The sequence below is a fragment of the Cavia porcellus genome, unplaced genomic scaffold (genome assembly GCF_034190915.1).
Source record: "Cavia porcellus strain 051 isolate PalLab524CR breed Dunkin Hartley unplaced genomic scaffold, mCavPor4.1 scaffold_16, whole genome shotgun sequence".
Lineage (NCBI taxonomy): Eukaryota > Metazoa > Chordata > Mammalia > Rodentia > Caviidae > Cavia > Cavia porcellus.
The window spans coordinates 39,172,026-39,196,348 of record NW_026947499.1 but is presented as its reverse complement, the minus strand read 5'-3'; the positions used below and the strand labels follow the sequence as shown (position 1 = coordinate 39,196,348).

Below are 24,323 nucleotides of genomic sequence, written 5' to 3'. Positions count from 1 at the left end.
GAGGACCCATTTGGGCTGGTGGTGGGAGCTGCTTGGATGCTAAGGGCAGACATCTGCCAGTGTAGGATGAGCAGCTAGTCCTGAGGGTTGCCACAGGGAGGGCTGCACCAGGATGAACAGTGAGGTCATGAAGAAGTGGGTTTGGGTTATAAAAATGGATCATATCTTCAAGGCAGTGTGGTACCTTGGGTCAGATCCTACAACACAACTCAAAAGACAATACTGGGAAGACAGTAAAATCCAAATAAAAATCTGCCTATGTCGCTAACCAGTGTAATTTGTAAATCCAGTTCTGACAAATGTACCTTGGTGGGGTGAGATGTAACCAGCATGGGAGCTGGGAAAGACAGATAGGAACTAGCTTAAAATCTAATAAAAGTATTCCAAAGCCAGACGTTTGGTTATACAAAGGGAGGGTAGTGCTGTGATATGTATACTTCTTGGGTCTCTCTCTCTCTCTCTCTCTCTCTCTCTCTCTCTCTCTCTCTCTCCTTTCTCTCTCCTTCTCTGACACTGTAAGAAGCTCAGTGGGTATCTAAAGAGCAGCATCACCATTTGGCAGAGTCTCAAGGACATGCAGGTCCCAGAGGTAATTCTCTTAGTGGCTTTGGGTCTTGGCTTGGGCCTCTAGAAATTGGGGTAGATTTGCCTCTCTGCTGCTTTTTCTCCTCTGTGACCACTCAAGTGTATCTAGGAGAAGTGATGAGGGAAATGAACCCCCTTCCATTGTAGAGTTGGAAAAGTGAGGAGCATGTGACAGGAAAGAGCAGATCCAGGCTGGGTTCAGATGCCACTCCGTCACACCCTCCCAGCAGGTTCCCCTAGAAAGATGAATGCCAACAACCCTGGAGACCTGGGCTGGCCAGCTGGGGCCTTTGAGGAGCATCCTCACTCTAAGCTGACCATGGGACTCCTAAGAAACAGGATGCACCACCAGAACAGGGTGGAGGCAAACTGCCACTCTGGGCTGCAGGGAAGAGGCTTCCAAAGGAGGACAGGCAGGCTGGTAGCTTGACTGCCTATCTGGGCCTGGGAAAGATGTGGGGGTGGTGTTCTTGTTCAACAAAGCATGACACCAGAAACAGAAGCTATCTAGGACATCGGGTCACAGAATCAAATGAGGACAGATTTCTAGAAACTTCACTGTCAGCCCATTAGTCTTAAAATACAGCATGAAGAGAATGGGCTTGGTTTAAGTGGTTATGCAATTTTGGGCTAATTACCTAACCTCTCTGAACTTCAAGGTCATCGTCTGCCAAAATGGGGACGTCCCTGGCTTGTAAGGAGGTAGGAGATGAGATGGATACAGAGAAGGCCTAGAAGTCACAGGTGGGTATCTATCTTACCTGGTCAGGCCTTTATCCTATGTCCATTCTAGAGGCAAGAAAGTCAGATTGCAGCTGTCATACACTGCAATGTGACCTTGCATACATGGTGCCACATAATTTTTTCTAAGAGTAGGAAAATTTATTGGAGAATAGGAATAGGGAATAGGAATAGCTCCTGGGAGACAGGAGGTCCTGAATGGGTTGCCTGGTGCCTGTAATTCTTGCACAGCTGGTGGACAATTAACAGCATGGCCTGGTAATAGAAGAAATACCAGTTGGAAACCCGGTATTCGATTTGGGGGACCTGATTTCATTTGTGCAGTCACATGAAGTCATTATGGTGAATTTTCACAGTGGTGCTGTGACAGGTTCCTTCTCAGGACTTACAGCCTGGCGGGAAACTGCCCTCGAGGGGTGGAGCACCAGAACCCCCACCTGAGGGTGTCTCCAGCCAAGGAGTGTCAGCCGGCAGCACGCAGCCTGATGCTCAGTGTGCCTGTGTTTTAACACTTTTCTAACACAAGGTTAGGGTCTCTTCTCACCAAGCCCCAAAGCAGTCTTCTGCAGAACAGCTCACACTTACCATGGAGGCTGTGATCTCACCACCACAGCCCTAGCCAAGAACCATGCCCAGTGCACAGCCAGTATTCAGCCAATTACTAGTAATAGAACAAGTGTCAAGAAATGAGGCTGGTAGCTCAGCAGCACAGCGCCTGCCTGGCAAGCTTGAGGTCTTAAATCCAGTTCCTGGTTCAAAAAAGAAAAGACGGAAAGCAAGAAAGAAAGGCTGGGGCTGGCGTGTGGCTCAGAGACAGAGCATTTTCCTAGCATGTGGGAAGTCCTGGATTCCACCACCAGTGAAAAACCGAAGCAAAACAAAATGACTGAAGAAGAAAGCAGAAGGCAGATTAGTAAAGGCTTTGCAGTGAAGCAGAAGAGCTTCCTAAAGGCAGTGGACTTGGGTTCCATGCACTGTGGGGAGGCTTGGGGGACAGCTGGGCTGGGAGGAGACCACCAGGTGAGTCAGGAGCTGCAGGGGGCTGCAGAGAGGCTGCTACCAGAGACTCAAGAGGGAGAGGTGAGGAGCAGGACCAGCCCTCAGCTGGGTGAGGGGTGGAATGTGGCTGGGCCTGCAGCAGCCTGTGGCAGGACCTTCCTGAAATCAGAATCCCTAGGCCTCCACGTCATGTGTTACTGGGAAGATTCTGCCTCTGCAGGCAGTTGACACTGCAAATTTGTTTGACATGTTTGTTGACACAGTTTTTCAGCACCAACTGCCAAGGCATCTGGGATTCTTATGATGTTTCTGAACAAAGCTTGACTTTGAATGTAAACATCTATGGAGCCTCTGGGGAAAAGCCCTCATCAGACCCCTTTCAGAGGCCCCAATTTCCTCTCCAGTGACCCAGCACCTGTCAACTAATTGGAGGCAAGAATGTTCCCCAGGCCCCCTGGGAAGAGCACGCTGTTTTATAAGGAGGAAACAGTGGTTCTTTCTAGTGATCTTCAATTCTGTCGATTAAAAGGAAGACTATTTTGAGGATGAGGACTTGTTTCCTTTCCAGGACTGGATGCTTGATCCCTTTTGCCTTTCTTAGACCTGTTTTTGGAAATCAGGCTCCTTGTCCTGTGTGCACTAGGATGCCCCTCTCTGAGTCAATTAAAGGCCCACAAAGACACCCATTGAGGATTTGGAGCAACTGGACCACCCTCCCTCCTGTCCCTGCACTGCTGGTGGGAGCGGAAATCAAGATCGGCTTGGAGAATCAGCAGGGTTTGCTGAAGCTCAGCAGGGACACATGCCAAGGCCCGCGATCTGCGCTTAGCTTTGTGTCCTGCACACACATTCACATACTCCCCAGGAGACACATGCTTGATCATGGCAGCCGTTTTTGTAAAAGCCCCAAAGAGGAAACCACCCACGTGCCCATCAGCAGCAGGAAAGATGCACTGATTGCAGTACATTCACACAACGGGACCCCGTAAAGCCACCAGTTAGTGGGCCACACGAGACTGTGAGGATGAATCACACAGCTGTGACTTGTTTTGTTTCTCTTCTTCTATTGGAATGCTAGGGACTGAACCAGGTACCTTGTGCATGCTAGACAATCGCTGTATTGCTGGAACTACACCACAGCCCTTTTTATCTTATTTTGAAATAGGGTCCTGCTAAGTTGCTAAGTTACTTGGGCTGGGCTCAAATCTGTGATTCTCCTGCCTCAGCCTCCTGAGCAGCTACCAACAGAAATGTGTACCACTATTCCTGATTTCAGACGTGAAATAAGCCAGCTAAGACAGAATACACACTGTGTATTCCATTTATGCAGAGACAAACAGCAGGAGAAACCCACCCATCAGGTAGCTATCTAATTGGGAGCTACTTCTTTGTGCCTCAGTTGTCCCACTGGTAAAATAGGGTTAACAATAGCACTTGCTTCACAGATAATATTACAGCTATAAGGAGCTGAACAGTGTTTAGTACATATGTTTTTCTTCATAAGCTTTACTAATTATTATCACTACTGTACGCCTATACAATGCCTGCCTTACTCTGTAGCACTTAGTATGGCTGCATTCTTGGCTTATGTGTGTGGTTAACTGACTGCCCCCATGGGAACAGGGAGCACTGTTTGGTCCCTAAGGCATTCCAAATGTCTAGAGCATAGTATGAGCTTGATACCTTTTGTGGAATGATGAATGAATGAATGAACGAATGAGTTATTTCTACGGGCTGCTCAGTGATTCCATGAATGACCGAGAAACATTGGTCTTTGTGTAATGGGGAGACATACCACATTCTGAGGCTGCTGGACCAGTTTTGCCAGGGCAGGATGGCTATAACCTGGGGAGAAGAGGGTGCATTAGAGAGAGCATCACAGTCAGGGGTTCCTCACATCCCCTTCCTTCCCTGCCCTATCCCTCCCAACTCTGAAATTCTCTCCTTTTATACTTTGTGGACACAAAGAGATTCCTGGGTCCTGACCCTGTCTTACAATCTCTCCGCAGACAGCCCAGAAATCTGCAGCCAGTGCCTTAGGGGATCTGGTGCTTGTTCAGGCTGAACCTGCCAGACTAGACAAACACAAGAGGAGGTGAAGGTGAAGTCAAAGCATATTTCAAGACAGAGCTAGCAGTGGATCAACAGGTCAGTCTGAAGAGCTATGGATTTCCTCCTGCTTTCCTGCCAGGACTCATTGGCTGGGGCAGAGCTCAATGAATGTTTGCTGTTTATCTGGGGACTATATAATGCTACCTGCATCTGTCAACAGCGTGTCTCATCCTATGTTTATTCCTAGGGTCCCACTGCATTTACTGTCCAGACAAGGCTGACATCACATGTCAAAGCTTAGCATATGCTTTGATCCAGCAATTCCTCTTCTGCGAGTTTGTCCCACAGATGTGTCTAAAGACCTACATACACAGATCTTAGCTGTGACGCTGTAATAGTCTAGACTTGAAAGCAACCTAACATCCATCAATAGCAGATCAGGGAAATAAACTATGATTCATCCCTATGACGCATGCCTTCTAATGTGACTATGCAGCTGTGACAAAGAATGAGAGATTTATCTATGCTGAGTTAGAATGATCTCTAGAATCTACGGCTATGTGAAAACGGAAAGAGATGAGATACAGAAGTGCTTATATATACACTGACTATCTTGCTACAAGAAAACAACAATAATGCTTGCTTTGGGAAAAGAATGGGAGTAGGGATCAGACTTGGGAAAAAGACTAACCCCCTTTAATTAAAATTTAAAAACAAAATTTTCCAACCTGAGGACTGAGGCCAGATGCAACTTTATCCCTGAGTTATGCCTCTAGCCCTTTATGGTCTTTTATTTTGAGACAAAGTCTTGCCAAGTTGCCCAGGCTGACCTTGAACTTGAAGTTCTCCTGCCTCAGCATCCTAGAATACTAATATTAGAGGAGTATGCCACCATGCCTAATTTAAAAACAAGATTTAGAAAAAGTTAATCCATATGGGTTACTCTGTGGTCATGTTGGGTTCAAGCAAGTTAATTTCAATCTTCCAGAACATTCTGAAGATGTGTTCTATGATTCTACTGCATGGTGACTTCCCAGGAGTCAAGCTGCTCTGTATCTTGGAAAGCTGCTTCATAAGCTGCTGAATGTTTTTCAGGGACCTGTGGCCCTTGCCAAGAAGCCCAGCAAAAGGGAGTCTCAGGGAGCCTTAGGTTCACCGTACTTATGGAGGTCTTGCTGGACTCTTCTTAGAGCTGCATCAGAATGGATGGTGACTCTGGAAGGAGGAGGAGGGAGGTACCCAGACCTGGTCCTGACAGCTATGGGACTTTGGTGCCTATTTTGGATGCTGAGCAGGCCAAAGAGGACAAGAAAACGGAAGCTGTGCTCCCTGGTCTGGCTCTCTGTTCCATCCAGGGCGTGGCTTTGTGCTCTGTGAACACACCTGTCTGCATGTCTAACTTTCACCACATTGCTAGTCTCAGGTGCCCTTTCTTGCCTTTCTGAGTATCTGGATTTTTCTCTTGCCAAAATGCCCTGAGGAGGCCCCTATTTCAGAGAAGCCTTTTACCAAGATCCACAGCCTCCCTCCCTCTCTTCCCCCACCCTGCCATGTCTGCCTCTTCCCTGCTTCCCTTCTACCATGCATGGCCTGAATGTGACACATCGTATCAATAGAATCAAAGACAAAATCATGTGATCATCTCACCAGATGCACAAAAGGCATTTGATAAGACCCAATATAATTTCATGATAAAAACCCAAAACCAAACCAAACAGAAAACGAGTCCCAAACCCCACAGTAAACTAGGAATTGAAAAGCACTCTCGAAGCCTGCTTAAAACCTTACAGCTAACTTAGTGCTTGGTGGAAGACCAATGCTTTCTCCCCAAGATCAAAAACAAGGCAAGGACATCCTCTCCTGTAACTTCTGTTCCTCATCATATTAGAGGTTCCAGTCAGGCAGATTAGATAAAAAACAGAAACACAAAGTATTTAGATTGGAAAGAAAGAAGCAAAGCTATCTCTGCTTATAGATCTTACAAAGAGGAAATCCTAAGGAATTCACTAAGAAACAATCATTGCATACAAAGGAGGTTAGTAAGTGTGTGGGATGCAAGATCAGTGCACAAAAATCAATTGTACTTCTATAAAATTGTAATGAGTGACCCCAAAACAAAATGAAGATGTCCCGCCTGGCCTTGTAATTTAACTTGTCTGCCCCTTCCCTCGGAGTGGTGCTTCTTTAGTGCTGGATGAATGACATAAACTATAGCTTCGTCTGGTTCAGTCATTTTGAGAAACATTCTCAGCAACTTCAGTCTTTACATAGTTAAACTTCCAGATACAGGAAGAGAAGCAAAACACGTATAACTAATGAGATTATAACTCCTATTTATTGAGCACTAGGTGCCGGGCTCTGTCAAATGCTTAGTATGCTTGCTTTTATTTCATCTTCCCAGCATCCCAGCGGCAGGTTTCACTAGCTCAAAGGGCTGATGAAAATGAGGAGACACAGAGCAGAGAGGTGACGTACAGGCCGGGCTTCTCTGTCTCAGAGACAGGCTCTGGGCCCAGGACACTGTGGCTCCAGTGTATGCAGCGGCCTCTCAGTCCTCCCTCTTTATGACAGAACCCGTTTATCAAGCATCTAGGATGTACAGGGGTTTCTGTTCCTTACTGCCAATCCTTAGAGTAGTCCTACCGGAAGCCATGTTTTTAGGAGGAGGGAGGCACTGAGGCTGGAGATGAGATCGTAAGACTCCCCACATGTTCAGCCTCATGCATTTTTGTTGAATGAGTGATGTAGAGATCCAGTGAGGAGGGCAAGAACTCAAAACTATCACATGTGAGAAAAGACTCATGGATGAATCGTGGAGCAGGAAGTAGACTTTGGAGGAAAAGAATCACTCCTGCCTGAAAGTATCAGTGTTTTAATCACACATGCCTCTATGGTCTGAATCTTTTTACCCCCTAGACTCCTGTGCTGACATCCTAGCTCCCAGGGTGAGGGTTAGGATGGTACTAGGAGGTACAACCTTTGGGAGGTGATTAGATCAGAGGAGTGATGCCTTCCAGGGGGGCCCCAGCTTGCCACTGTGTTAGGGCACATCGAGGAAGCATCATTTATGAACCAGAAATCCAGACCTTGCCAGACACTGGATCTACTGGATCTGCTGGTGCCTTGACCTGGAATCTCCAGCTTCCAAAATGGTGGCAAATAGATCTTGGTGTTTAAAAGGTACCAATCTATGTCATTTTGGCATAGCATCCCCAGAGGACCAAGACCTTGTACCTGTTTGCTCTCACCCTGTTTACTTTCTAAGTAGAATACAAGTTCTTTGAAAGGAGACTTTGTATCACTGTAACCTTCATAGCTTTGTAGCTCCTGTCCAAGGATCTGAGGCTCAGGCCTGTTCTCTGTCATAACCGAAGACTAGCAAGTTAGACAGTTCAGACTCAGTATGACCCAGGAGAGGCTTTCTCCCAGGTAGAGTCTAGAAAAGAGACAGGGAAGCTTTGAGAGTTCGTTCTGCTGCAGAGGATGGGCAGTGGGGATGTTGGAGGAGAGTCCACTTCCTCCAGCTCCTTCCCTGCACTTCAACTAGACTTGCTTACCACTGGAGGATGGAACACTCTCTGGGTTTTTTCCAACTGTTTTTGGCCAGAGAGCTTCGTGTTCTGTCGCCTTATCAGGCTGCCTGGGTGTTTATGGCTTTTCTGCCTCAGCAGATAAGGTAAATCTCATTAAGCCACAAACGGGGCTTGTTTTAGTGGCTCCTCAAGGAGCAAGAGAGGACAGTAGAGCCAGTCCCTCTGGTGGAGGAAATCCCACCATGGGTTCCATGCTGCAGGTTGCCTCCTCCCCCTCAACGCCCCAACCGCAGGGCAGAAGTTCAAGAGGCTGCTCGATAGAAATGAGCTGAGTGGACAGAGTCATGGATTCATGTCCCTAGGCTCTCTGTGCCCATTCAGCTGCACTTTTCACTTTTCACCTGAAACCTGGCAAAGACATACACAGCGAGGATGTTGAAAGACCGTTATAGGGCTGTTATGGTCATTGAATGCAGAAACATCAAGATACTTAGCACCATTCCAGGTATACAAGAAGCTGTTTGTTAGCTAAAAATATTTCAAGCTAGGCATGCACATGTCGTCTCGGTTGCTAGGGAAACTGAGGCAGGAAGACTACAAGCTTCAGGGTAGCTCAGGCAACTTAACAAGACCTTGTCTAAAGAAAAAATGTGTGAAATAAAAAGGTCTAAGGAGAGGCTCAGTGAGAGGCCATGGGTTCAATGCCCAGTACCCATCTCCCTGACAGAAAAATGAAAAACCAAAACCCAAACATTCCCAAGATCACAGATATGGGATAAAAAGCAGCATGAAAGAAGATTCTAAGAACTTTAGCCCAAAGGAACTGTAGTCTTTTACCAAATGCTGCAAGTCTGATCCTCTTCTCCACCCACATGATGGCTGGGACTGAACTGAAGGAGCCCTGGTGTGGTCCCAGTGCCACAACTAAGAGATGGAGCCAGGATTTGAACCCAGGAAACTTCCATCCCTTCCACTGTAGCATGAAGGGGAGATGAGGATTTCTAACTCTTTGTTTCTAAAGTGCCTGCAAAGACCGAGCCACCTTTGAATGATGAACCTCCTTAAAGAATGAGTCACCTGCTTAGTCTCTGATCACATCTTAATGACAAATAAATAGCTTTGAGGAAATGGGCTGGGAGGCAAAGGAGAGGGGCACCTCTGAGGCTGGGTCTCAGGGAAACTGCCCTACACTGCTGAGAAGCAGGGGGCTGCTGCACATGCAAAGTGCAGGACGTCCCCTCTCCTCCGTGGCAGACAAGCAGCCCCATCTGCAAAAGGACCTGCTTTGCCATGCACAGGCCAAAGCCAGTAAACACAGCCGGGAGTCCATCAACCATCTAAGCAGCAAACAACAGCTCCTGCATTTCCAAATTAGCCCTGTCTATCCCATCATCTGCACTGCATCGCTTTCTGTGGCTGGGAGTGAGCCTGGGAGGCAGATGCTGTTGGCATTCCACTGAGGTCACTTCTGCCGGGCAGGTTACCCATCTCCCAGCTGCTGTGTGTGTTGGCCAGTAACGGCTCCAGCTGCCTCCTCTTCCAGAAAATTGCCCTTCCTGCATGGAAGCCACTTTGCCAGTAGATGACACTGGCCCTTCCCTCTGGCATCTGATGGGTAATGGTGGCCTAGTACACGGGCACCACAAGGCCCTTGCTGCAGTTCAATTCTCCAGAGTCCTTGTGGGATCAAGCTGGGGACAGTCTCCAGCAGAACCCTCATTCTTTCTGGTTGTCATCCTACCCTTTCTCTTCCCTCCTTTCTCCTGACTGTTCCTCTTCAATCGACAATTTGTACAAGAATCCTGCTGCAGGCTTTTCTTCTGGAAACCCAGCCTCATACACTACATTGTGGACATTGTGATCACATGGACCTGGGTTCAAAATGAACTGTGATTCCTCTACATGCTACTCAACCTCTCGGGGCTCTCTTTACCTACCTGCAACATTGGGGTACAATCATATACCCACCCTGTAAGGAGCAAATGAAAAGATGTGTCCTATGACTAATAATACACTCTAGCCATCATGGTACCAGGGATCAGTTATAGATGACAATGTTTCCACAGATGGGGGAAGTGGTGGTGCTGGACAGTTTTTACATTATTTCTCAAAAGGAGCAGACAAGCAAGATCCCTTGCTTATGCAGTTCATAGTTGTATTGCTCCTGTGAGACTCTCATGCCACTGCTGATCTGACAGGAGGTGAACTCAGGTGGTAAAGTGATGCAGGAATGGCTGTAGACACAGATGAAGCTTCGTTCACCTCCTACTGTGTGGTCCATGGCCCAGGGGGTGGAGGCTCCTGCTCTATACCATATTGCTCTGTCTTGTGACTTTGAGGGAGATGTGTGGCAACATATAGGGATGTGCTATTTCGGGGGGTGTCTAAAGCCTGATGGGAGGGAGAAAGGGGGAGGGAGAGAAAGAAAGAGAGAATATGACTCTGGAACCAGCTTTCCAGCTCTTACCTATGGGGACAGAGGAGATCTGGGAGTAAAGATCCAGCATTCGGTTACCGTCCACATCGACTAGGTAGTTGCCTCGGCTCTCTTCATAGTTGCAGAAAAAATGTACCGCTTCTGCATTCTTAGGGAAAGAAAGACTGACTCAGGTTCACTGCGACTCTGGCTGCTCGGTCCATTAGGAATAAGCTCTAGTTGGTGGAGCAAACCATGCCCTGCCCTTGCAGCGGACTCGTGGGAGTCACTGTAGGTGCTAGCAACATGATAGTTCTCGCTCTGGGAATAACTCTACAGGTAGCTCACTATACGGCAGTCCATTAAGGTGTGGTTTTGTATTTTATAAGCTTTTTTGTATATGCTACATACATTGCAAAGCTTGAGATGTAAGTAAGTAGATTCTGGTAAGTTGAGAGATATGTTGCAAGTCTTTGAGCTAAGGAAACCAGAAAAAATAGTAATTATTAAAGAAATGAAGATGCTACCTTAGAAAATATTCACTTAATGCACAAAAATCCTAACAAAGAAAACCCAAAATAGAGGAGCAAAAAATATATGACAGGGAGAATAAAAAATAAAACTGGAGACATAAATTCAATTGTATCAATAATAGTATTAGTGGAACCAATGAAACAAACTATTAAAAAGCCAGAGATTGGGGGCTGGGGATTTAGCTCAGCGGCATAAGCACCTGCCTTGCAAGCAGGCACTTGTGAGTTCGATCCCTGGTACAATAAAAAAATAAAAAAACAAAAAAACCCCAGAGATTGATAAACTGAATAAAAATAATCAAGTATATAGTATTTATAAGGAGACACACCACTTTAGATTCAATAACACAAATAGGTCAAAAGTAAAATGATGGGGAAAAGGTATGGTAGTGGACATCTGTAATCTCAGCTCTCAAATCTCAGGCATTTGAGTCTGGCCTGCCATTGGGGGAGAAATAAAGAAAGAAAGAAAGAAATAAGGAAAGAATAAAAGAAAGAAAGAGGATAGAAAAAGGTATTTGATACACACATCTTCATAGGAAAGCTAGAAGGGCTTATTCTAGTACCAGAATAAACTAAACAGCAGCAACAACAACAACAAAATAAAAAGAAACACTTTGTAATGATAAAGTATAATCCACTAAGAAGATATAATAATTATAAACATATTTCTTTCTTTCCCTTGGAATCAGGAGTCAAACTCAGGATCTTGCGCTTGCCTGGCAGGCGTTGAACTGCTGAGCTATATTACTGGTCCCTAAACATATTTCCAACTAATGAATGAGCATCTAATGAGGAAAAAATGGAATCGAAGGGGGAAAAAGCTGTACCTTAATAGTCTGTGACTTTGGTACTGATATGCAGTAATGGACAGGAAAGTAAGCAAAAGATTAGTGAGGAAATAGAAGATTGAACAGCACTTCAAATGCAACGATCTAACAAGCACCTGCAGAATACTCCACCCAACAACAGCAGGTCTCACACTCTTCTGAAGTACAGACAGAACGTTTCCCAGGGTGGCCCGGATGGCAGATCATAAACGAGGGCTCAATAAATTAGAGAGGATTGAAGCCACACAAAATGTTTTCCAATCACAATGCAATGAAACTAGAAGCAGTTACAGAGAGAAACTTGGGAAATTCACAAAACCATGGAAATTGAACAACACATAGGCTAGTGCTAGGCCAAAGAAGAAATCACGGGAAATTACCGAAGAGATTTCGAACAAAATTAAACTGTGTGTTTTTTAAAGGGTCAGCATGGTGACTTTCCTTCAGCTAAAATGTAATAAAGAAGCGACAGAATAAGTGTTCTCATCCCACTCACCTGAATCACATTCAGCTGTTTCATTAATTCCTGCAGGCAAGAAAAGCAAAACCATTATGGCTGTGACACACTCTGGCCAAAACAGCTAGAAGATCTTCCATGCTTCCCCAGCTCTTTGAACTTTTCTTTCTCTCTTGCTAATACTTTGATAATTTGCTAGTCAATAATAATTTAAATATTTTAAAATTACTTAATATAAATAATTGGCAGTAAAATATCACATGGTTAAATTACAACAGACACACTGAAGATTTAGATACTTGGAAGATAATACACACACACACACACACACACACACACACATATATTGAAACAGGGTCTTGCTATGTAGTTCAGGATAGCCTTGAACTCACAGCGACCCTCCTGCCTCAGCCTCCTGAGTGCTGGGATTATAGGAGAATCCCACCATGCCCTGCCAGATATATATTTAATAAAAGAAATCAAGATGAAAGTGTTTATCTAGTGTGTATTAAAAATATGGGTTCACTTTTTATTTTTAAAAGAGGATTTTTAGCTGGGTGTGGTAGTTTACCCCTGCCAACCCAACACTCAGGAGGCTGAAGCAGGAGGATCACCATGAGTTTGAGGTAAGGAACTCATAGTGAGTTCAAGGCCAGCCTTGACTGTACTATGAGATCCTGTCTCAAAAAATAAAACGAAACAAAAAAAGGCTTTCACTCCTCATTAGAAGTAGAAAGTACAATCAACTGAAAATATAATTTGCATATCAAAGAACCATTTTAAATTGCAATCCAAACATTCTATAAACTGTAATTCTATACAATAACTGAGAATTAGGCACTCTTTGGTTTGTTATCATAAAAAATTCCACTCCAAAAATAACTCAACATAAAATACACCTTAGTGATTAGTGTTATAAGATTATATATTTCCACACAAAAATATAAAATGCTGTTAATGACAAGGGTATGAAAAGTTCTTTCAGTGTTTCACTGCTATTAAATTATGACCTATCTGTACATAGAAATGTGCAGGAAATGTGCAGGAAACAAGTCTTTTTGTTAGAAAAATGCTATCTAAAGCACCTCATCATTTACAGTAGTGTAATGGTTACTGAATTTACAAACTAGTTACAATGACAAAAGGAGTAGCTTTTTAAAATTTAATTTCATTGGTATAATGATCAAATTCACCATAGAGAATTTGTACCTGTACATGCTATAACTTGTTAAAAAAAAAAAAGAAACTGAATAAAATCTGCAAAATGAAGCAGGTCTGGTGGTATACATCGGTAATCCCAGTTACTCAGGAGGCTGAGATAGAAAGATCACAGATTCAAGGTCAACCTGGGCCACTGAAAAATAAAAAGGGGTCAGGGATATAACTCAGTAGTAGAGTATCCCTGGGTTTGACTCCCAGTACCAGGAAAAAAAAAAAAAAAAAACTGCAAAAACTAAAACAAAACAATTTGAATTAAGAAGGTTTGTATTATCCTTTTGTCGGGAACAGAATGGCCTCCTTTATCAGATTCATCCCTTTACCCTTCAAGATCAAAGTCAAGCCATCTGATATCCAGGCCCTGTTTTGCAGAGTCCTGTTCTTCCATGCTGGGAGGATGTTCTGCCCCAGCACTGGCTGTGCACTTGCACTGGCTGGCAGAGTGAGGTGGAGGTGTGGGAGCCAGTGTGGAGCCCAGGCCTCCAAGAACCTATGGCATGGTGAGAAAGAGCCATTCTGCCTGCTGGAGGCCAAGAGACCGATGCAGAACAGCCAGGTCACTGCAGTGATCCGAAGCAGTGACAGCCAGCTGTTCCCAAGGCGTGCAGATGAATCCAGCAGGGCTGCCCCAGCCCCTAGCGAGCCCTAAATGCAGGGCAAGCGGGAGGATGAGTGCTGGGAAGCTCTGGGATGCAACATTATTGTGACAACAGATAAGGACACAACCCTTGAAGCCTTCCCTCCCTCTTCTGCAGAATGGCCTAGTTGGTTTTAGTACTTCATCTCTAGTAGCAAACCCTTGGAAAGTAGCTCACAACACCAGTTCCTGAGCTCGGCGGTGACCATACAGGTATGCTCAACTTACCCGAGACCTAGGACCTGGGACTTCTGTCTTCATCAGAGGCCCGTCATAGTCAAAGTCTACATCGACTTTGGCAGCAGCTTGACTGATGTGTCTGGAGCCTGTGGTAAATGAAGACTGTGAGAAGCCCTAGAACAGGCACAATTCTAGCAGACACCCTAACAGATACCCTAAGTCCCTAACGAGGAGGTACAGGACCTCAGTCTTGTTCTGGCCAAATGGCCCTAGAGCCCTGAATCTGGGCAGATCTGGATGCTACAATGATCTGACAGATTTTTTTTTTTTTTTGGTACCGGGAATCAAACTCATGACCGCGTGCTTGCAAGGCAGGTACTTATGCTGCTGAGCTAACTCCCTGGCCCAACACTACAGATTTGCCTAATAAGGAAAGCTAGTGTCATGAAGTTACAGACAGACAGCATGCTCCTCTGCCAGTGGAATGAGGAAAAGTCAATGCTGGCCGCCCGGTCCTTCCAACTGAGTGCTTTTTATTTCTAAGGATTCATTTTAAGAAAACAATGGGGCCGACATACAGAGATGTAGGTAACAAAAATTCATCAAGGTATTGTCCATAACAACAAAGGGAAACAACCTACATGTCTAATGTTGGAGGGAAGTTAAGCAAAACATGACATAGCCAACTGTTTCATGCATGTTATTTGCCCATTTAGGACGGATAACAGCATCTTTAGACTCTGTCAGGTGTCAGTGTACCTGTCCCTGCTAGAATCCCAACCTTGACAATTGAAATCAGCTAGGAAGGTTGCCAGGCCTGGTGGTGTATGCCTGTAATCCTAGCTCCTCAGGAGGGTGAGGCGGGAAAATCACTTTGAGGCCAGGAGTTCAAGACCAGCCTCAGCAACATAGTGAGATGCTGCCTCAAAAACAAAAACTCTATGACTCCACTAATTTATAGGTGAGAACCACTGATTTATAGAACAAGGTTCAATGTGATTTTGATTTTTGCAGTACTGGGAATTGAACCAAGGGTCTTTGCCCTGAGGTACATCCCTGCCTCCCTCCAATGTTATTTTGAGACAGGATCTTGGTAAGTCACTAAGTTTCCCAGGCTGGCTCCAACTTTTGTTTCTCCATCCTCAGCCTCCCACAATGCTGGGATTATAGATGTTTGCCACAATACCCAGCTCATGTTTTTGATATAAACATTCTGAAACTAAGAAACATGTCTGTATTTCTTTAGGTACCAAGATGACCAGGGGGCAGGTGATGGAACAGAGAACCTTTTGGGGCTGACCAGTCGATTCCAAAGAGTCCTGCATAAAATAGGGATGTATATCTGATATCCATAGCTCTTCATGGGTGCAGATCTCTCTCCTTTCCAATACAAACCGGAAGTCAGGACTTTGAAATTAGCTAGAAGCCACCTAGCTCTCACTGCTTCCTGGTTCAAGATGTGACTATCTTCACAGACCAAGCTCCTGAGTCTTCTCTAAAGCCTGTGCCGTGTTTGGATTCTCAGTGTCCAAAACTGTGAGTCAAGTAATCCCTTTCACTTCATGAGTAGCCTGTGTCTCACTAACACACGTGACATTTAAGTACAATGTAGGAATGTGGACCAGGTGCTGGGGTTTTATTTAGGGAAACACTGGAGAAATCTCAGTAGAAGTCTGGAGTTTGGGGAACTGCCATTGACTAAGTCAGGATCTTGTTTTTGTTATTTTTTGAGACAGGGTCTCACTATGTAGTTAAGGCTGGATTTGAACTCACTATATAGGCTGAACTAGAACTCACAGTGATCCTCCTGTCTCAGCCTCTGCAGGGCTGGGATTACAGGCATGCACCACCACACCCAGCTCAGATTCTCGTTTTGATGGACACATCCATGAGATATATGATGTTAACAATTGTAAATTGTGCTAGCCTGGGGTTTAGCTGCATCTTCCCAACTTGGTACCAGGTCTAGAGAAACACCTTATCTCTCCAATAGTAACTTCTACTGTTCTCCTTTTCATTCCAGAGATAAACCTCCCACTCCCTTTTTGCAGTGGGCTGAGCCATTTCCAATCCCAAGATTCCACAACCACCCAAGCATCCACCCCCATCCCCAAGTAAATCTTTCTATCTCTTGTTTTATGCGAGCAAATGCTTCTTCAAATTAGCAGTTAATGTCATTTTGCCCACCTCCCAAACTCCTCCCCCAGCCAAAACTGAAAAAGTAGCCCTACTTCTTTGTTCTCCTTTGAGAGCCTCTGTGTCCCCTGCCCTGTGAAGTTCTCCAATGCCCACATTAAAAGTCTCCTTCCTATCTCTCTCATTTTCTCTGCACCGCTTCAGATTGTGTGCCAAAAATACCCAATCAAACACCAGGGGAGACTGGAAGAGGGCCATGCAGGGTCTCTCAGTACCATATTTGCAACTTCTCTAAACATTGAAATTATTTCAAAATATTCTAAAATAAAGCCTGCCAATCCTCTCACTCCTGCTCTTTACCTTACACAGGATATAAACTCTGGTGTTCAGCACACAGGGCAGGGACACAGGAACAGCTTGTCTTCAGAAGACGGGCTGGACCAGAAGAGGACACCACAAGGAGCACCGGGAAGAGACTGGTGCCCACTGGTCTTTCTGAACCTACTTCATGGCCAGCCAGTGTGAAGGCTGTTTCTGCCTCTGTAGGAGGCCAGTCTCTGTGTGTCCAAAGGGAGGCTCCTATTGGTGGCTGGCTGTCTTTCCCATGACAGGCAGAGAAGAATGGAAGCATCTGAGAGAGGCAATGGAGAAAAAGGAGCTGGTGGCTAGGTAGGCAGGAAGGGGAGGGCAAGGGAGCGAGGGTGGCACATTGCTAGGACGATGCCTCCTGACCCATGCCTTTAAAGCACATGTGGGCTGTAGGTCAGTTACAGATGCTCCTTGAATTATGATGGGGTCACATCTCAACAAACTTATCATGAACCAAAAGCATTGGAGGTGGAAAGTGCACTTAACTTACCTAATTTGCCTGCTAAGATGTGGATGCGCATCCCCCAAAGGCCCGTGTGGTAAAGGTGGGGACTCCAGGGTGGTGGCACTGGGAGGTGGTAGAAACTTAAAAGGTAAGGCTTTATGGGAGATCTTAGGTTATTGGGGGTCTAAAAGGGACTGTGTGACCCCCTCTCGGTCTTGTCTCCTCTCCTCTCCTTTCTTCCCTTTCATCCCTCCTTCCTGGCTTGAGAAGTGACCACTGACCTCTCCTACCCTTCATGGATCCCACAGAAGTCAGATCAGTGTTCTTCCCCTGCCATCTCGGACCGGGAACCTCCAAAGTTGTGAGCTAAATAAAGCTGTCTTTGCTTCTTAAGTTGCCTATTTCAGGTATTTTGTTGTAGTAATGCAGAGCTGACTAATACACTACCAACCATTATAGCATTCCTTACCTATCTTCAATGTGCTCAGAACACTGAACTCAGCCTGCATTTGGGTAACATTCCCTAACACAAAGTTGACTTTTTGACCAGGTGTTGACTGTCTCCTATAATTTATTGAACCTGGTCCTGACGGTGATGGCTGAATGCTACTCTCTATGCACACACACAGCCGAGCTCTGAACACCATCGAAGCTCTGAACACACGATTGAAGCTCTGAACTGAAATTAATGGCTGGATGATGGGGTTGTCATGGAAACTGGTCATCACTTGCTGTCCAGGAACTGTGGCTTGCTGCTGCCCCTGCCTAGCATTATATCAGTATTGTGCCATGCTAAGCCAAAAAGCACATGAAGGTTTGAAATTCAAAGTACAGTTTCTACTGAATGTGTAGTGCTTTGACTCCATCAGAAAATCAACAAAATCACAAGCCAAAGCATGCACTTTTCTTTTTCTTTGGTAGCACCCCAGTTAGGTGCTCCTCACCCCATGGCCTGAGCCCTTCTGGGTGTGGAGAGGGGCTCCTGCTTGCATCATTTCCTTTCTTGCTCGGGAATTGTCTTCCTGTGGACAGGAGCTAATGGCAGAGATGGGAGATGGAAAGGGGTCGATGGAAATGGTTTTATTGAGGGTCAGGAAGTAGCATCCAGAAGCCCTGGCTGCTATGTCCCTTTATCCCCAACAACTCTCCAGCCCAGGAGTCTCTGATCTGTACCGTATCTCCATTAGAACCAGGTCTGGCCAAGAATTCTTGCCTAGGGCTTACCAGACACAAGCAGGAGGTGGGGGTGCCAGGAGGAGCAGGCCAGTCGCCGGGGGAGCAACAGGAAAGCCATGATCCCTCACTTGCTGCCACCCTAAAAGAGAACACAAACCCAGAGTTAGCTCACCTCTGTGGATCATGTACTTCACCCCAGTGTCTCCTCCCTCATGGAGAAGTTCTTCCCACATCAAATCTTTTGTTCTTGCAGTTACTTCTTTGTTTCTGAGACAGGGTCTTACCATGTAGTCCACATTGACTGTGAACTTGCTGTACAGCTCAGGTTGCCTTTCAACTTACAACCTCATGCTTCAGCCTCTCAAGTATTGGTATTATTAGTGTGCACCATCTGGCTGAATATTTTACTCCTTTTTTTGGCCTAGCTTGAGATTGAATCTCGGGACCTTGCCTTGACTGCCCCTTGTTATTTATTTATTTATATTTTGAGAAAGGGTCTCACTAAGTTGCCAAGTTGCTCAGGATGGGATCGAACAATCTTCTCGCTTCGGCTTCCTAGAGGGTTGGTATTATAGGTGTGCACAAACATGCCCAACTCTACTCACTTTGCTCAAAGTGAATGTTGCACTGAATGTACACTTAAAGTCACATGCTTTCTCATTTGATCTTTATCACACTCCTAAGTAAGATGATTCTAGATGGGCAAACAGACAGAGTGGGTGGATTTGGCTTGAGATTGTTCTCTAGGGAAGAAAATGCCCAGGAGGATGAATATATGAGGGCCAGTGAATTTACTAAAATCAGAATAAGAAAAGACAAGAGTTTATTCAGATCAGAATACCCTGTAAGAGAGTGGGAAAAGGGCTGAGTTAGTATGTGCAACTGTCTCAGAGGTGCATTTTCTAGGATATCTTGTTCCTTGTTAATCTCCCAGGAACACCTACATTGTGCTCAAAGTTATATTAAAGTTACAATTTGTCAAGCTCATTTACTCCTGATTCATAGAAAAGGCTCTTTCTCGCTGAGTGGAATGAATGGGTTTTATATCAAAGATTTATTTTTATCTTATCCTGGTTTTGATCAGTGTTAGTACCTTATGACTCCTCAGTACACTCAGGGCTCGACTGTCCAGGGGCGGTTTTGCTGGTGAAGGTTTTAACCCTTCGGTGCCAATGGATAAACACCACATTGACAAGGCTGTGCTTTGCCAGCTGAGAAGATCCAGACAGGGAAAACTTCACAGCAAACATCCTGATGATCATTTGATACAGCAAGCTGGGAGTTCCCTCTGGTCACTGGGCTGTCTGGGGTCCTGGGCATTCAAGGGAGCACTTGGGAACCCATTTTGGGGAAGGCATGGCTTCAGCATAACCAACCATCCAGTCTGCCTGGGATGAAGAGGTTCTTTGGATGCGAGACTTTTCATTTTAAAACCAAGACAGTCATGGGCAAATTGGGATGGTCACCCTATTCCAGATATTACTAGGGCATAGCTTAGTTATGGCTACTCCCCAGTGGCACTGCTGAACCTGCTGGGGCAAACCCAACTCCCTTCTGGGAATGCAGAGCCTTTGTAAGAAAGTCCAGAGACTCCTTAACTTGTTCGTACCAGATGGAGTGAATTTCTGTTGCTTCCAAAGTTCCAGCTAATGCCATGGTGAGAATATCTGATCAGCCCCCAATCTTGGCCACATATGGGGAGTAACAAAGTCTGTTCCACTCTGCACTGTAGACTGAGCAAAGCTCTGCAGGAAAACTGAAGATAAAGACTTCTGGGACAGCAGATGTTTCCACTACAATGTCTCCTCTCCCTCTCCCAGTGGAGGATCGGATCGCAGAACCAGCTGTGCAGTGTACTAGAGAGACCTCATCTACCTGCTTTCTCTTGGGGAGAAGGGGGCTGTAGGATGACGTTGCTGGGGAGATGCTCTGAAGGGTGTGTTATCTTCCTCAGGCTGCCCAGGTGTCCAGCAGGCAGGGAATCTCCCCATCTCTGATGAAGGACAAGGATGTCCAGAAGAGGGATGCAGTGGGCTTGGTCATAGGATTGCTGGGGACTCTCACCTCAAAGACCTTTACTTGTTGTACTACATCAGTCAATCAGTTAATCTAGATGTACACACAGGGTTTAAGGAGTAAAAATGATGTAGCACAGAGAACAACTTTTATTGCTTTTCTCCAGAAAGATTTCTTTTTGGGAAAGGATGGGCTAAGAAAATGTGAACATGAATTAACCCAAAAAATCATACTCCTTTCTTCACAAGTCAATGGATTTAAAAAATCTATTCTGGCATATCTCACTCAATGGCAGCCTTTAATCTAGTGCAGAGTACGCAGGAAGAGCAGTCACTGCCTCTGATTTAAAACGATTTGTCTCAAACAGACTCAATTTCCATTAGGTGTGTCTGAAAACTCAAAAGTCGTGGAGAGTTTGGACATTAGTGCTTGAATATTCTGCATATTCTGCAGAAGTGAAACCATTCCTACACACTGGTTTTTTTTTTGGGGGGGGGTTGAGACAGGGACTCACTATCAAGTTCAGGCTGGCACTTGCTACGATCCTCCTGCCTCACCCTCCTGAGTGCTGGGAATATAAGCAAGAGGCACCATGCCCAGCCCCTCACGTTTTCAATTACACAGTGTTGCCTCAGAATCTCAGTGACATTGAAAGTTTGGTGACCTGCAGTTGAAATCAGCCTTATAACAAAACATTATCCCCACCAAACATGAATTCTTCACATAATGTATCTCAAATCATTAGAAGAGTTAATGGCGTTCATTTACTTTCTCCTGCTAATTCAATCAACAAAAGTTAATCAGACATCTGTGATAGGCAAGGCAGGGTATCACTTAGATACAGGAGAAAGGAAGACAGATAAAACACTGCTGTCTTTCTGAAGTTCACAATTCAATAGCAGAGGATTATGATGGGAGGAAAATGGGAGAATTTAATGTACTAGGCTGCTTTATCCACCCTGTCATTAAATTCTTAAAATAACCCTGCAAGATAAGTATATATAAAAGTCCCCAGTTCACTGTCAACAATGACTTCTTTTGAAGACAGAATAGAACCATGTCTATTCGGCTGGCAGGGGCAAGGTGCTAAGGAGAGAGATTTATTCTAGTCAGACTTGTAATGCCAGGGAGCTGTCATCTGAAACCACACTGTCCAAGTTCAAGAGATGACGGATCTCAAAGAAGGAGAGGCCCGGCACGAGTGAATGCTCAGAATAAGATGATGTGGGGCGGTTAATTAAGATCCTGGTGCAGTGAAGTGTTGAGGACACAAGGTCATAAGGGGCCGCAGGGAAGAGTGATCCCCCAGTGATAATGCCCAGTCTGACCTCTGCGGGGGACCCCTCTGAGGCCTCTCAAGGGCATGTCTTTGAGATGCCAACTGTACTGAAAGCTCCTGAGACAGGCTTGTTGGAGAGCACTGGCTATAGGGAGAGCTGATGGGGAGGAAGAAACAGGCATGAGCTTCTCAACCCTCAGTGGTGGCACAGCCTTTGAGGGTGATGGGTTCCCTAAAACATGAAACACAAAATTGTCCTGTAACACAGTACTTGCCCCAAAGACCTGAGAGCAGGGACTCAAACAAATACATGGACCACACATTCACAGCAACACTACTCACAGCCACCAAACAGTGAATAGACATGATCTAAATGTCCACTAGAGGAGGAACGGGTATACACACACATCCAGCATCACCACCCACAGAGAGGGATGGAGTGCCAGCACGCGTGGCACTGTGGACGGTCACCATGCTAAGAGAAGGAATGTGCACGTAAAAGGCCACATGTTACATGATTTCATTGATATGAAACTTCAAGAGAGGTAAATCCAAAGAGAGGGTTTAGGAGGAGAAGAGAAAGAGGGGAGGAGAAAGAGGGCAGGGAAGGGAGGGAGAGGGAGACAGAGGAGAATAAGGAGAAGGAGGAGAAGGAGAAAAAGGGGAGAGGGAGAGAAAGAAAAAGAGAGACAGAGAGAGAGAGACAGAGATTATATGCTGGCAGCAGCTGGAGGAAGCTGAAATAGGGAATGATAACTTAATGGGTGTGGGGTCTCTGGGGTGAGGAAAAGTTTCAGAACTAGATAGTGGTGATGGCTGCAAAGATTGTGACTGTACTAAAAGGTATTCAACCATCCTCTTAAAATTGTTGATGGTTGGGTTGGGGATTTAGCTCAGTGGCATAAACACATAATCGTCTGCCTTGTAAGCGCACCATTGTGAATTTGATCCCTGGTACCGATAAAAAAAAATTGTTGATGGTTAATTTTGCTATACTTACTTCAATAAAAATAAAAAGGGGATTTATGGAGTCAGCCTCTGCTTTTATAGAAGAGAGAGAGGACTGAGAAGGGCATATAGAGTAAACACTTCTGGTCATACAGGTCTGTGACCGTGGGCAAGTTCTACCACGGCCCTCGTTTGTCTCAGAAATCAAAGATGCACACCTGCGCTTCATAGGAAAGCTTCCTCATGGTGAGATGTGGGTGATGGACCAGACGGCTCTGCAGGCCTTCTGAAGCACCTGCCAAGTGGGCCGAGAACTGGTAACACGTTACGGGTGCCTGCTCCCATCCAGTGGTGGCATTTGTGTCGCTCTGTTAGTTCCACCAGGTCCTGTGCAAGTTACTCCACCTTGGATTTGTACATCTGGAGAAAAGGAGTGTGGGTAACCAGCAGGAGATGGGGTTTTGGCATTGCTTTCAGAGCACTGTGGCCAAGAAAAGCCTGGAGAAATCTCAAAAACTGAAAGAAAAGCAGGGTGTGGTAAACACTCTTTTTTTTTTTTTTTTTTTTTTATCAGTACCAGGGATTGAACTCACGACTGCCTGCTTACAAGGCAGGCACGTATGCCGCTGAGCTAAATTCCCAGCCCCTGACCTCTAAAACCCTAGCTCTCTTTCCATACCTCAGTTCCTAACACAGAACCTCTGTCTGTAATTTTTCTTCTCATTTTTGTGAAGTAAATTTTATTTTTTAAATAAATTTGCTTTTTAAACTTCACAGTATGTGCAGCGGTGGTGGCGCCTATTTGTAACCTCAGCACTTGGAGGTAGAGACAGGAGGATTGCTGTAAGTTCAAGGTCAGCCTGAACTACGCAGTGAGACCCTGTTTCAAAAAAACTAAACAAACAAAACAACCCCCTCAAACTCAAAACAAAACCACCCCCAAAGCCAACTTAAGAGTACTTTCTTAAAACTCTTTCTAAATGCTGACCCCTCTTTTATTTGTTGCAATAAGGGTGACTGGGAAAAGAATATAAAACTCAAACTGGACATTCAGGTGAAAGCAGGACACTGCTGACCACCCACACCCTGGGCCTCAGGCCTGGCCCACGGGACATACAGATACAGGACAGATGTTACAGGCAGACTGGCCTCAACTAGAGACTCTTGCTGTGACGTGACCAGAACCAAAAGAAAAATTGAAATCAGTTAATACATTAAACAGAGTAAGGATAATCAATGGACATGACGAACCAAGGTAGGTTTTGTTTCAGGCATCTGGTGGGTCTATTTCTCACTGTGTGTCTCTAACAAGACAAATCACGAACCTGGTCTAACCAGATAGTGAGTTTTTCAGTTGCCTCCACCTCTCCCGATTCCTTTCTCTTTAATTAAAATGCTAATTAGTTCTCTTGCTTCCTCTTATCTGCCTTGTACTTTGGGAGACAGGGGTGGGGTGGGAGGGCCAAGAGGCGGAGTTCAATGTTTAAATCAATAGAGAGGAATTCAGGTGAAAGGGGAAGAGAACCCTTCGGCTGTTCACCAGAGGGAGGGTAAACGCAGCAGAGGTATCCGCTGCCTGCCGTCTATTGCTTCTCTACTACATGCAAGGCTCCTTCCACATGTGAGTTCAGTCACTTGCAGGATCCATCCTGGATGCCCGGCTCAGCAACTTAACAGGGTCTGAGAGTCCACAGACCAGGGGTCTGCTGCCCTGGCCACCCCGACCACTGCCCCTTCCCCAGTTTACACCTGGGCCAGCACCCCCCGCCCCCA

At 45.5% G+C, this 24,323-nt stretch overlaps 1 protein-coding gene across 4 annotated transcripts in view; it reads right to left on the bottom strand.

Annotated features, from left to right (window-relative positions):
• Abat (4-aminobutyrate aminotransferase) overlaps positions 1-24,323 on the bottom strand; it is an 87,776-nt gene that overhangs the window by 25,530 nt on the left and 37,923 nt on the right. For all 4 annotated transcript variants that reach the window (XM_003477742.5, XM_063226491.1, XM_005007488.4 and 1 more), the window contains 5 exons: positions 18,356-18,446; positions 14,230-14,327; positions 12,186-12,215; positions 10,378-10,495; positions 4,121-4,170 (listed from right to left, as the gene is read on the bottom strand). In XM_003477742.5, coding sequence (XP_003477790.1) covers positions 4,121-4,170; positions 10,378-10,495; positions 12,186-12,215; positions 14,230-14,327; positions 18,356-18,425 — 366 coding nt within the window. In that variant the 5' untranslated portion in view covers positions 18,426-18,446. The remainder of the gene's footprint in view (positions 1-4,120; positions 4,171-10,377; positions 10,496-12,185; positions 12,216-14,229; positions 14,328-18,355; positions 18,447-24,323) is intronic.